The sequence below is a fragment of the Brachyistius frenatus genome, unplaced genomic scaffold (assembly GCF_029030835.1).
Source record: "Brachyistius frenatus isolate BFR_SWC_R1_liver_20210118 unplaced genomic scaffold, ASM2903083v1 Contig_22, whole genome shotgun sequence".
Lineage (NCBI taxonomy): Eukaryota > Metazoa > Chordata > Actinopteri > Embiotocidae > Brachyistius > Brachyistius frenatus.
Window position 1 is genome coordinate 4,162,713 of NW_027210621.1, and position 15,035 is coordinate 4,177,747.

The following is a 15,035-nucleotide window of genomic DNA, read 5'->3' on the forward strand; positions in this document are numbered from 1 at the left end:
TCAGGCGCTTCTGCTTCTGAATTAGTCCCAGTTGTGGAATATACACAGAAATATCTATTTAATATTCCCCTTCCATTTGGAATTTTTCAATTATCTTCTCCATGTTTGGTAATGAGAAAATGGTTTATCATACGTTTTATATGTTAGTTTTCTGACATGTTACTGTGCAGAGAGGTGACTGTTGCAGAGCTTCTGTCACCATCAACAGAAAGTTTATAATTTTTAGGCTCACTAGAAATTCTTTGACTTTCACCTTTTTTTTAAACTGCTTCTACTAATCCTGGCTTATGTTGACTTAGCTATGCAGATGTTGCATAATTTATCCTTCTTAGGTAATGTAGAAAGCAGCATCTAAGGTTGGTTTTGATTTAATGTTTCCAAAAAGGAAGTTAAAGTCTTGTTTGACAAATTAAGAGTGAAGAGTTTAACAGATCATCAGATGACATTTTAATTAATGTCATTTAATTTCACTGGTTAGATCAGTTTTTTGGTTGTTTTTTTTAATTATATATACACTGTTTTTTCTATGTGTGTGTGTGTGTGTGTGTGTGTGTGTGTGTGTGTGTGTGTGTGTGTGTGTGTGTGTGTGTGTGTGTGTGTGTGTGTGTGTGTGTGTGTGTGTGTGTGTACATATCTACACACACACACACACACACACACACACTCGCAGAGTGTATGTTTCCAAATCTTTTAATCCAAACCTGTATATTACAGTAGAGTCATACACACTGTGCATATTCTGTACTAATAACATCTCCACTACCAATTTTACAATCTGTTACAATGTTTGATTTTTATAAAAAAAAAAAAAAAAAAAAAAAGTGTTAGTATTTGATTCTTGATGGAATGGTTGTGTGACTGTTGCCAAGCAGCAGTATGCAGTTGTGACAGGAGCTGAATAATGGCCCTCTTATCATGCGTGAAGCACCTGATGCTGATCAAGTGAGAAAGATGTATCACCCTGGAACTGATCATAAGAGATATAAGCATTCGATGACTTGTCCAGGGTTGTGTACATCTATGGCAAAAAAAATTAAGTTAGCAGAGTGGTAGTGAACATGTACTTTTTCAGGAATTAATTCTCACCTAACAATTGAGAAAATCTATACTATAGATTCTGTGCTATTAGCATCCTGCGGCTATTGTGCAAGGAAACCATTTGATGCGCTGATATCAAAGATGTGGCTCATTTTGCTCCATTAACCAGAAGGAAAGCCCTTAAACCACTCAGTGGTGCCCTGACAAAAGATCAAAGACCTCCTTATTTTTTAGAAAATGATAGACGCTCAATACAAAATTTTTGTAGATGTTCATTTATTTTCAGTATCAGTATGGCTGGTTGCTTTTGAGAGCAAGGTTTATTTTGACACAGCTTATTCAGCTGAGCGTTTGTCTTTGTTCATAAGCGATTTGATGTTTACTCTGACCAAAATTTTGAGAAAGACACATTTTTTGCTGGACTAGCGCAGCACCGCACATCCAAGATGTCCGAGCAGGTAGTGGTTAAGGTCATGTGGAGGTGATCTAATGTGCAGCGTCAGCACCGTAGCCCGCTGCTCTCTCTTGCTTTCTCTCTCTGAAGTGGCCTTATAGCAGGTACACAGAGCTCAGAGCATTGACAGAGATGAGACACTGGAGCCTTGGTTATATCACTCTGTCATTTTCTCTGGTCTGAGTCAGAGTGAATGGAGTGAAGAGAGGGGTAATGATGTGCAGGGACACAGCTAAGCACTATTCAGCCTCAGTGTTAGATTAGCTCGAGATGGGTCAATTTTGCAAGGACAAACCCTGATTAGGTCAGTCTTTGTCTTTAAAACAGGTTTGTTTTTAAAAAAAAAAAAAATCTGTAAAATGTTATCCGTTCAAAGAGATCCTCACAGAGGCAGAGTTTTGGTGATAATATGCACCCACCATGCTGCCTGTTTGTATAATATGCACATTATTTTGTATGGGGTTTTACAGCATGTCTGTTTCACTGCTTGTGAACCTGCTTATAAAACCCGTCCTTCACACTGGTCTCTGCTCCTGAGAGACACTCTGAGATCAACCTTCCTGACTCATAAATTCACCCCTTATCATGAGTCTATTTGAGATAAGTGCAGAAAAATCTGTTGTACATTTTGGCTTGATTTGGACCACTCAACTATCATTCCTATGCAGCTCTCACAGGCAGCAGGCTGCCATGTGTTACGCAGCTCGTTGCCAGTACTGAAGAGTCCGATCAGTTGCCAAACCTGTAGATTAACTGCCCCAGCAGAAACAAGGGACATTTTTTTTTTTTCCTCTTACCAGATGACCTCCAGATGCTGGAGAGAGCTGTGAAAACTGAGGAAGAGCCCCAATCCTGGTTAGACTGCGTCAGGGCCATGGCAGACAGTAACACACCATGGTAATCCTGTTGGTTGGCCGACTCAGCCCCTGCCTCGAGGAAGGAGGGGCTACTCCTCTAGTGCTGCCGAGGAAATCTGTACGCCAAACAGACAGAGCAAAAACTTTCCAAGAAAGCAAGAACAAATATTGGCTCATGTGATTTGAAAACAGAGCAGATGCCTCCTCTTCTCTCTTTATTTTACACAAGATTACCACTGTGATCTACAATTATCGAATAATGACCCCAGTGAGTGGAGGCTATAGCCGGCCAGCAGAGCCGATCACACTAACTTGACATGCAAGATGTGACCTAAGCAGGAAGTTCCTATTCAGAGACCTCCTGCTGCTGTGTTTTCCAGCTTCCACATTCAATCCAAGGCTCGATATCTTTGTTCTCTTCTTTGTTTATCCCAAATTAAAAAGGAATTGACGACAGCCTGTGAAGTCCTAAAGCCCATTTAAAGATGAAAACACACTTAGTTAGCTCTCGTTTCTCTTGTTAAAAAAGACATGGTGTCCTCAGCCCCTTAATTTTGCCCTTAGGTGAAATGAATTATTTAAACACATGTTTACGGCTGCACCATAATATGTTCAATGTCATACACATTGTCTTACAAATTTGGAATGCCAAATGTGGTATCTTGAAAAATGTAACAGTACTTTGACACGCATCATGAATTTGTAATAATACACCTGTCAGTGCTTTTGGCAAGGAGAAAGAGGTTGAAGGTGCCCTGCAGACTTTTCTTGTAAGCAAGCATTTCTCACCAAAACGTTTTGCTTGTATCCTCAAGGACCCAGAAACATGTTGAGTGTATTTTTTCCTCATACAACATTAACAAATCAGATTTTTTAATATTTCAAGTTATGTATTGTGTACATCTGCTTTTGCTTGCTTGCAGACTTCGGCTTCGCTGATTTTATTGGTGCTGTGCCACTTGTCTTTGTGTGTCATTACCACAAGTTGTCAGTTGAACAGTGGTACACCAACAGCAGGATGTGAATTTCAATGCCCATGTGCTCATGTGCATCCATGTGTAACCTGTTGCACGAACAGAATACAAACAATTTGTGGACCCTCTCTTAAAAACATTACTCCATAGCGCCACTAGTGGCAAAACAAATTTCACAGGGTACCTTCAACCTCCTCAGTGCTAAAATATTAAAATTCTTGATTATACAAGGGGCGTTGAAAAGGTTCCAGGAGTGTCCCTGTTGCGCTTGAATAGAGCTCAGCACAGTAATGCGTATGGAGTAGGGGGAGGAAATAACTTTTGTAAGTATTCCAAGTTTGGTCGCTGGATCAACATCCGCACTTGTGTTACATGTGTTTTGAGTGACATTCACATTTCAAGAGGGGCAGAACGTCACTGTCCAAAACCAAAAAGGCACGTCAAGTCTGGAGTGCAACCAGGTGGGTTTTCTTTGAGAGTCGTGGGGCTGTGGACCGTGATTCGTCCCCCAGTGTCAGACTGTCAGCGCCGAGTTCTACTGACGTCCTGAGGCGTCTGAGGGAAAACAACATAAACTGCGGTGCGTTGGCACTTTGCTTCTCTGTCGTGACACGTAAAAGTTGGACAAGTTCGCCACCCGCAACAACGCAATCGTTGCTTCCCACTACCACTGGATTTGGCTCTCTGCGTCTTTTTTTGTTTCTCAAAACTTTGATACAAAATTTGATGTGTGTTCTCTGCTTAAGTTTAAGGTTCATGGTGAAATCGCGAATGTACATTGTCATTACAAATGTAGTTGTCAGAAAAACGCGCAACACAGATGTTGATGATGTTCAACCAACGTAACCTGGAATACTTAGTCATGAAGGATTTTTGCTTCCCTCTGCTCCATGAGCATTTTTGTGCTGCACTCCATTCATCTTGGAACCTTTTGATTGCACCTTTTATAAAGTTCTCATGGTTTAGCTGTTAAAGGCTACATGCCTGCATTATTCAGAGGCCTTGAGTCAGTCTGAAATCAGCAATGATGCATATTTAACTGCAACGCAGCACTTATTTAAATAACTGTTGTGTCTGGCAGAAGATTAAGAAGCTTAAAGCCTGGAGATTATTTTTGTAAGATTTTTGTGCAATGTAGTGTTTTTTGTTTAACGTGGGTAATAAATTCGCTATTAGGGATCAAGAATCGTGGTAAGAGACCCCAGTTTGTTAGGTTGCCTCCGCACTCAGAAGCCTGTGGTCTCTGTTAAACTTGTCTCTTTCCATTATCGAGCTGTAGACAGGCAGAAAGACAACTTGGCCAGCTTTTGTTTGTGTTTTTTTTTTTTTTTTTTATTTGGGAACAGCTGAAGCGCAGTGTGAGTTTTGGCTGTCCTTTACTGCAGGATTACAGCCTCCTTAACCTTTTAGCTGCATTCTCCATCATTCTCTCTTATGTGTCCCTCCCAAGCTGTTCCTTAACCTCTGCACTGGGAGACAGATTGAGAGAGATGGAGACACAGAGAGAGAGACAGAGAGTAGACAGACAGGAGGAGAGACAAATCCAGGCTCTCTGAAAGAGAAAAATGGCCACCTGAGGATTAGAGAATGAATATAACTGCTCTAAATTGTCAAGGCTGCAACATTTCACATTTCACTAAGTCCCTTTCCACATTCTGACCTTTCTGATATTTAACTCCAAGGCCCATCTATTGTCAGCGAACCTTTTTCCAGCAAAGGAAAGGCAGTTAACATTCAGCCCTTCCACGATGTATTGAGTGAATTGTGGATTCATCCGAGAAATCTCTGGAGTCTGAGAGCACTCTGTATGTATGTATGTGTGTGTGTGAGTGCGTGGGTGTATGTGTACATACTTGCGCATGCTTGGGTTTATTCATGTAAAACTCTACAGCCAAGGACTGGGTTCTCTTTTTCCTTGCAATTTCCTCCTGTAGAAAGGTTCAATTTCAAATTTTCTTTTTATAACAAGTAAGCCCATCAAATGTGGATTCTTTGAACCTGATTTCATAAATATGACAGGTTTCTATTTTACTTTACAAGGAACATGAATAATAGGTGTTATTCTCGATGCCGCCTGTTTTGAAGCCATGCAAATTTTGACTCCTGAATGCCGGCTACACAAAGAAACTCATCAATTCATTGTAGTTTCATTTTAATGTCACACTCCTCCACTGTGGCATCACTTCAAAAGATTCAAGGTCAAATATAGTCTTATTTGCTGAGTCATTGCAGATATCACATGTTTTCAGTTCCCATTATAGATCCAGCATTTGACACACACAGGCTCACAGACAACACAATTCAAAGTGACAGAGCTTCCCTGTCGACACCTGCCATTCAACCTATGCCTGTCTAAAGCACTATCACTCAATAACCTCATTGTTTTACAATGTCAATAGCAGCGTGAATGCTAGAATAATTGTAATTGCTAACAGGCCTTAAAGAAAGGTGTTGAGACTGGTGAAACTCTTTTGTTTGTGTGCTGACATGACATCTGATAACTTAATAATTAATTCCTGCAAGTTGCTCCTGATTGATCTGCTGCAGCTTGGAAGTTTGTTCTGCTGCTATGTCTGCCAAATGTGAAGACTAAGGCCATTTTTATATTGACATTAGCACTGTGTGAAGTAACCCATTCACTTGAGTGAGATCACTGTGTTGGGGGCCACCACAGAGGACTCCAGAATTATAGCTTGTGTTGTCTGTCATTCAAGTTAAACCTGGCTAAACATAATGTGGCATTGTAGCTACAGAAAACAACCTGCGCTATACTGTCCCCATCTAAACTGCAAGAAAACTAAAGATTTGTACCACAGCGTGTATTGTAATTTATGGTTCCTTTCAAAAAAGATTTTATTCAATTGATATTAAAAACACTATCATTCAGAAACCAGTATCGACGTCAAGGTATTGGTACTGGTATACATTTTATATATATATACTTCTGGCAGTACCAGAAACAGCAAAGCCCCACACACACACACACACACAAAAAAAATGTTTTAGTTATTCAATTACCAGTGTCCACATGATAAATATATATGTATATATTTTAAAAAAAAACAATGATAACAACATTTTTGTCTGATAAGGTTCTCACTCATCCAAAATATTGCTCAATCCTAGTTTTATCCAAAGGCAACTGGACTTCTTTTAGTTTGTTCAATTTCAATTGAAGATGCCTTTGAGATAAGAGGCAAAACATCTTAAGAAACTAAAACAAGTCGAGTTGCTTTCAATAAAACTTAAATTATTTAGCCATAACACCAAAGGAACTAAATTATTCATTACGCAATGTAATACAAAACTGATGAACAGACTGAGGTCACTGTACTGACCGTGGAATCAACAAAGTTCCAAAGGCTTCTCCACTTCAGAGAATAAACATACTCAGTAAATGTCATGACACTCTGATTTTTACATTATGCATTAGTGTATTGTATCTAGCAATTAACAATGGATAAGGGTTTTCAAACAGGCCAACATATTCATTCAAATACAACTTGTTTAACTGGTATACTATATGCCAGAGGTCTATATAGGCGTTTGTGACTTGTTCTATAGTGTCCATCTCTGTCACCACCTAACTGACTGGATCTCCCAAATTAATGATAGAAATAATTCCCCTAATAAGAGTTTTGGCAACAGAAAATATTGGACGTTGACATTCAAAGAGTCTTTGAGCGCAGCAAGTGACTTCCAGTTCCGAGTTTGGCCAAAATTATTCTAACGAACAGCCCTGTTTGGTTATTGCGATCATCCCTACTGATCATCAATCGACAGACAATTTCTTTGTCTTCAGGCCATTTTCTTACAGAATAGGATGATATTTTGCTAAAGTGGAAAGAGAGGAAGGATTTTGTAATGACTAACAGGGATAGAAAAAAAAATTGTAGCAGAAATGGCAGTTGTTTCAGGCAGGGATCAGATCCGGACCTGGTGTTACCCAAACTTACTGTGTTATGGGTCTGGCTGCACTCCATTGCACTTTGTTGCATCCTATTGGGCGTAGATCTCAAGTTAATTTTGAAACTATTAGAGCAGTTTAACCACTCGTCATCGGTTCATTTTAGGCATTGCTCTTGGTCCAGCGTCAATTCCTCGATATTTACTGATGTTGTTTCAGCTGTTCATATCGGTTTATCTAGTTCTACCACCCCCGCCATTGTTGGGTCTACATTTCAGAACAAATGCTCGAGATCAATGTAATCACACTTAGTCAACCCCACTGGTCACTCATTGGTCCGACCTTCAAAGTGGCTGAGTGAACTTTCATGCTTATAAAACATTATTTCAAGATGACACATCATTTCAGTATGTCTATCAGCCTGTTATATTTTGTTATTAATTGGTGTTCATACTGCCCAAGAGATCACACTGGAAGAAGAGTAAGGGCACCAAAAGCATTAGGATTTATTTTACTGAGCAAGTTAAAGAGAAAACTTTGACCTGATCAATAATAGGTTTGGGTGTTGCCCAATAAAAAAATATAAAAATGATGGAGTAGAGAATGGATGGATCAAATGACTAACCAGCATTACTCTCTTTATAGGCCCTGCTGATGAAAAAAAAAAAAAAAGTAAACAATGATATCTTACCAGTTGTAGATAGTACAATGTCAAGATTGGGCTTGTGCACTATATTTGTACATGGCAGCCATCCCAGGGGGTAGATTTGTGTACTACGATAACACACAATCACAACATATCACCTATTGTCTGGGGCAAAGAGACAAGTAGAAGTAACTGCTCACATCACTGAATATACATGATACATGAAATCTTGTGATTTATTCAGATCACAGGACCTCTGGGGAAGTTACAATCCTGCTCATTCTTTCGTTTTTAGTTTGAAACCTTTTCTTTCAACTGTTTCCTGCATCCTGATTTATGCGTCATTTAAGCTTGTCAGTTCCGTTAATATCATGTTATTTGTCTTTTTATGGTGTCTTTAACTGGATGTGAGTCTCAAATTGTCAGGTGCATATTCCAAAGGGAATAGAAAGTTACTAAAGTATTGTTTAAATGCAGAGTAATCTTTCTAAAGACCACTTTAAGGAATCCAAATCACATGCTTAGCTGTTCATTTGTGCAACCACCCTTGAAGCGTATAGTGTTGTTACCCAAAACTACGTATAGAGTTGGATTGGTTTCCCCTGAATAATTATTTCTGAAAATGTCAGTGGTGTATGACTCTGCTCTAAATATGCTACAATGACAGTGGAGTTGTGTTTACTTTCTGCAAGGTGTTATTTTTTTCACTCAATGTTTTTAAATCTGTATTTCATTAAAAAAAAAAATGCCTGTGTTTCTGTTATTTTATATGCTTTGTGTACACAAATTAAATTTTGTTATGGGAATGTATTTAAAAGAACATTGTTATTATTTAAGTGGTTTCAATTTCAATTACTGCTCTTGTTGAAATGCGTCTTTTCCAATCTCTATCTCTATGTTGCCAAACATGCTATTTTGAATTTCCCTGTGCCTCTCTATGTCTCTCCCCGCTTCAATAACAGGGGCCCATGCAAAAAAACAGGGCGAGGATTTAGCGGATAACGACGGTGATGAAGATGAAGGTATTTTCCATGGTGAACAAAGATGGTGCATGATTTCCTTCTAAAAAATCTCACTGTTTTCCGATCATTTATGGATTTTTTTTTTTTATTATTATTATTTTTATTTTTTTCTAATTGCAAATGCAATCATCCAGCACCCCTGTCACATTATAAACTGTAGAGCATTGCTGTAAAATAGAGTGCATGTGAGTGAATGTGAAGGCTCTTGTTCCAAGGCATCTAAGTTCAGTTGATGAAAAGAGTGTTTGACTTTAGAGTCAGACAGGCTCTAGTGGCTGGCTGGATAACCCAGAACAGGCGGAGTCATTTTAATATCTCGTAGTGACACAAGGGCAGAAGCAGTGGTTGGAGCCCCTTTTTAAGGTGTGGCCAGCAGCTGTATTGGTGACGATAATAGCAGAGGGAAAGTGAAGCAGCAGTGTAATATCAGACCGTTCACTAGGTCTGACAGCAGATTTAGATGAGGAGCGGCAGTTCAGGAGTGCTGCTGGAGAGGATTAGAGGCGAGAGGTGTAGAAAATGGGGAGTTGCTGCTCAGCAATCGTATTGTTCACTTTCCATATTTATCTTGGGATATTCCTGGCTCAGGGTGGATCTCTGCCGAGATTAGAATGAGAGACGATTCTTGTGCTGCAACAGAAACGGCTTAAGTCTCTGAATCTAAATTAAACCCTTGATATAGCCCCACCCTCATCTTCTAACACCACTTTAGGGCAGGTGATGCAAGCCTGATGTTGTTATCAAGGCAAAGCCCTTGGTTTATGCTCCATTTGTTTATGATGGACATTACTGTATGTGTACATTGATGAACAATATTTAACTGTATGTCTGGAGCAAAGCTGTTTGGGACCACAGTACATGTTTAGGGCATAAGGACTTTCTATTTGGCAGGCCAACTGAACTGTTCACTTATTTGTTTTGAATGTGTGCACAGTGAGTGCTGGCATTGCTGTGGGTCCCGCATTGGGTTTGAAACCCAGCTGGGTTGTCTCCAGATGTTTAAGGGTTTGTAGGGAAGCTCCTTCGTCTTTGCCAGTGGGCGCCTCACTGAATAAGAAGCCTCACGCTGGCCTTGATCACAGAACAGGAAGCGTTGCCATGGCACCACTTTGACACACAGGTGTTTCCTCATTCAAGCCCAGGGCGAGCTGTTACAACTGAAGCCAAATTGCCTTCAGTCTTTGACTTGACTGTGTGTATGCATGCGTGCGTGTGCGGGTTTGTGTTCCTTCAAGCAAGCCCACATGCGTCAGTAATGTCGCCCTAAGTCCGTTTAAAATTGCTGACAAGTGCCGATCCCTTTGTCTGGCAAGTCTTTGCATGCGTACACAGTGGCTTGGTCTCCAAGCTGTTGTGCTAGACTAGCCTCACTGAAAATATGACAAGTCTATTCTTTACTGAGCGCAACTAATGCTATTTACAGAGCATCACCGTAGAAGCACAATACGGTCCCAGCAGAATCTCTGCTGCTGCACTGTAACTAATGCATGTGTGACAGAGTTAGCCATCAATCCCTGAACATGATTCAGAAGATTTTCATTGTTCTGGTGAATGTGTTGAACTGTCATATCAAACCAGTATTCAGGGACACCCCTTTGTTTCTCTGTAATTCCCCACACAGAGAACTGTTACCTCTGTAAAAAAAAAAAAAAAAAAAAAAAGACTTTCCTCACCACAAATCACAAAGTCCTTGTAAGCTGTCTCACATACCACTGCTCTCACGAGCAGCTGTACTATTATTGCAGGTAACAGCAATCTCCGTGTTGCATTACCAATGAAAATCAAACATTTGTATTCAAGTTAAAGGACACGAAGAATCTGAACACCCGCAGAACTCCCCCTCTCTCTCTGTCTCACTTCTTGGCCGATGCACCTCTTATCCACATATTCTCATTCAGTTGAGAAAGCTACTGTCTTGTCTGGTCTCCCTGTGTAACCCACTCCATCTCTCCGTCTGTTCATCCCAGCGTTACCATGCTGTCTCAGTTGGCAGTCTGTCTATCCCAGGCTAATTTGCTCTCCCCCTCTATTATATCTGAACTGCCCCTCCTCCCTGTTATAACCCTCCAGACATGTTCTTAAATTCTAATTGAAATAAATGTTGGAACAATAGTGTTGCCAGAGAAATGTTACATATGTATAGCAATCATAATAAACAAGTTTAGATTTAAAAAAAAAAAAAAAAAAAAAAAAAAAAGGCTGTGGAACAGTCAATAAAAAATATTCAACTGAGACGAAGAGATAACCAAAAGGAAATATGTAGCAAGGAATATAATGCCTCTTTATTCTGTATATTTCCTTGTGTCCGCTGGCTGTCCCTGTGGCTCTCCCTCTTAGCCCTTCTGTCTGTTTGTCTGCCCCTTTGTGTCCGCCCATCTGTCTGCGCAACAGTCAACCCCCTGGCACCTCAAAGTGCATTCAAATTCTACACGTCGCTCCCTCCAGCAGCACGAGCATGCATGTGGGCCAAGTTGCTGTGATTTACACCAGCCCACAATCAAGACTCAATTTTACAGAGGCTGTTATTGCACTGTAAAAGGGAGTGCAAGCTTTCAATCACCTACCTGCTGTTGTTAGATAAAGGTGGGCATGTAAATAGAGGAAGTGAGGCTGTGTAGGAGCTAAATCTCCCAGGTGGAACATGGCAGTGGTGTCGAGGTACTGTGCCCAGTGATAGGCGGGGAGAGGCAGCCGTCCCCACTCCACCTCTAGAGTGTCTCGCACCACTGCTGCCTCAGCCCTCTCCCACTGATGAAAAGTAGATCTGTGTTGGTCTGTCATTTGGCACATTGAAACTAATCAATAAGAATGCTTCCACCACATATACTTGCTTCCAAGCTCCACAAGCAGGCCCTGGAAAAGACAACAGACAGACATACCCCCACCCCCAGACACCCTCTCCATGGTTGCTGTGCCAGGGAGCAGAGCTGAGCTCCACCTGCCTGGGTATTACCATTAATTCCATTGCACAGGCCTGACTGGATCCCCATCCAGCAAAGCCCTCAGCTCAGCTCAGGCAGCCTGGAGAGTGCTAAATCGACAGTGGGGGCAATTCACACACCGTTTTCTCCATTCTGCCGCTATCCTATTCTCTCTGATGTGGCGGGACGAGGAATTGTGCCCCTTGAAGCCCATTTTATGCAGAGATCTTTGGAATGCTGCAGCTCAGCTTCTTTTTCAAGATAAGCATTGCTGCTAATGGCTAATCCACAAGGGCATCATTTGAGCTATTTCATAGGGAGGGAGAGCAAGACTGTTATTGTTATCTCTGCTCTTTTTCTTCCTTGTCCTTTACTCTTGAGTGCCACTAAATAATTGGGAAGGCAAAAACATGTAAAAACACACTGCTTTTAAAAAAATAAATCTGGGGAATGGAGTGGATTCGGGCTTTGAATTAGTTCACTGAGGCACTTTGACTCGTCCCTTATGCAACGGCACAGCACGTCCGAGGGGTTTGTGCGCTGTAGTGTGTTTGTTGGTGTGCTGTCGTCAACCCCTCAGTGAGTTTGTACAGTATAATGCCAGCCTCTGTGGCTCGCACCATTGACAGCGGGCTTCCTTGAAAGACTAAAGGTTTACTCCTCTTTCACTCGGGGAGTAAACAGCTGTCTCTGGGTCTTAAAGATGACAGCACCTCCACTGCTTCCTCCTCTCATCCAGATCCAGGCCAGCTGTAGGGGGCTTTGGCTAATAGCTGTGCAGGCTTCTGACAGTGTCGCTCCTTTCATTTTACTCAGCCTTTGTCTATCCCCATCTCTCTTTTCTCTATCTCCATACATACACACACTGCTTGTGCCCTGCTGCCAACATCATATTTAACACACAAACAGAGCAGCCAGGGTGCAAGAAGTCACCTTCGCACGAAGGTCATTCCTCCCATTACATTTACTGTAGCCATGCCAAGATTTATAGTAGAGGCCCATACATCTCCTTTTTATATACCTTTTTATATATCTTTATACCTACGTGTATTAGACCTACCTCAGTTATCAAAATATCTGCTGTTGAGACTACTGTGTAGTCTAACATAGTCCAGCTATAAGGTGCTCTTTTTCCTGCCCATGCCTTCACTCCTGATGATTTTCAGGCTCCGAAAATAGCGACAGCTATGCAACAGCTATTTTTTGTTTTTTGTGTGGTCCTCCTCCCACTGTTTTTTGTGAGTCCAAAATATAAAATTTGTTAGTGTGTGTTCCTTCACTTCAGCCCATACTACCCTCCAAGGCTTAGTCACACAGTGCTAGTTCATTTGATTCTGTATGAATGGAATATCAAGCAGACATTCAGTGACATTCAGAGTACTGTCAGTGACTTGTACAATAACACAAGCTGCGTTATAATTTGCTGTAATTACACTGCCTGTTTTGTGAGGAGCTCCCCAGATAAACTATATGCAGCTCTTAAATGTGACCATGGCCAGTAATGGACTTGTCATCAATGAACCGTGAAGCTGGGCCTGACAAGAGCTCTACAGTAGGGTACATGTCATGTCCTGCCACATCAGGACATTGTCACCCGTTTCCCCCCTACCTCAGACCTCGTTGATAGCCGCTGACAGCCACCATGTTTCACCAAGTGTTGACACAGTGAATGCCACCGACACTTATCTCCACTCGCCTTTGTCCTGTCCCACTCCGCAGTGTCAAGGCCGGTTCTGGGGCGCTTAACGTCAGATATATGACTGACTGCTCTCAATGGAGTGAGAGGCAAAGGACAAAAAGGTGGAGGTACAGGTGGGGAGGGAAAATAAGATACCGGGGGAAAGGACGGAGTGCTCCGAGCCCTCCTGGTGGGATTCACTTGCAGCAGCAACACTTAGAGGCTCAGGTTAGGCCTGAGTTATGCCTCCCACTGACACTCCAATCAGTCCAAAGCCACTGTGAGGCACCTCTGAAAGGTTGTGCCGCTCAGTCCCTTCTCAAATTCATGCACTGTGATGTATTTGTAGGTGTGACTGTCCTCACTGGCCAAACAGAAAACCTTTGATTTATTTATTCAATGGGCCGTTTTCAGTCGATTTGTTTCTCCTATGATACGATTATTTGCTGTTTGTATGACGTGTGCTGGGAGTGTATGTTGCTGTAGAGTACATGCTGCATGATCTCACTTGTTTGGTTGAAAGAAACATGTTAGAAAACTGATATGTTCTTGTACATGAATTATTGTTCTGTTCAGCTTGCACATCAGCTGTCATCTACATTTCCATCATTCACTGTTTTTTGTTCATCTGCAAACGTTTATTTTTATTTATATTTTCGAGCTCATTGTGGATGGAGTTTTATTGCAAATCTACCAGTATGTGCATTAATCAGCATATCTCTGTTTCTTTTCTACCACAGCTCTAGTGCTGAGTCTTGACGCTATGAATATGTGTGCTGATGTAATGATGTGTTTGCCTCGGAGAAGTAGTGAATCAGGAAGTAAGCTTTTTGAGGTAGCCACTTAGTCACCTGTTTCACCAGATTAGGCCGTGCACAGTGACCAACAAAGCTCTGACCTGATTGGTTAAGACGAGCTGCCCCTCTCTTTACCTCCGAGTCATACAGTGATCTGGCCCAGATGCAGATGTCTCCAAAAAGGGTTATTATGTTTTCCACTGTAACCCAAAATCCAATTGGGATCTGTTGCATGTATATCTTCCTCCAGTGACGAATCAGTGTCATTGAGAACTGTATATCACATCTATGTGACACTTCCCACATCAGATCAACTCAATAAATAGATTAGAACAAGTGGAGCTTCAATGTTTTGTATCGCTCTACCAAAGGGATTTAACTGTTGTCATGGAGACATGATGTGATTCAACAAAAGAGGTGACTGATAACATTGACATGACTAATCTCTTTTTCTTATTTCTGCCCCCTGTTCCTTCTTCCTCTCTGCCATTCTCTTTGTATCTGTGGCCCATTTGTTTGAGTAGCTTGTGTAGGATATCGTTTTGCTGCCCCCTCCCTCAATCCCCCCTTCCCTTTCTGACTGTACTTTTCATGCTTTGTCACCCCATGCATCCCCTCCTCCTCTTGTCTAAGATAAGTGTGTGCATAGAGAAGTGTCAGCTATAAATCACATTCCACTGTGTAGCCTTCTCAGATACCAGCAAGATAAAGGAAGCCATAAATAAGACCACATCATATCCA

The 15,035-nt window shown here is 41.4% G+C and overlaps 1 protein-coding gene across 3 annotated transcripts in view; it reads left to right on the forward strand.

The window, feature by feature from the left end:
• The window catches only part of nlgn3a (neuroligin 3a), a 113,422-nt gene that overhangs the window by 24,931 nt on the left and 73,456 nt on the right, over positions 1–15,035 (forward strand). For 2 of the 3 annotated variants that reach the window (XM_069696995.1, XM_069696996.1), the window contains one exon: positions 8,839–8,898. The exons of the other annotated variant lie outside the window; for it this stretch is intronic. In XM_069696995.1, the coding sequence (XP_069553096.1) occupies positions 8,839–8,898 (60 nt within the window). The remainder of the gene's footprint in view (positions 1–8,838; positions 8,899–15,035) is intronic. 3 annotated transcript variants of the gene reach the window in all.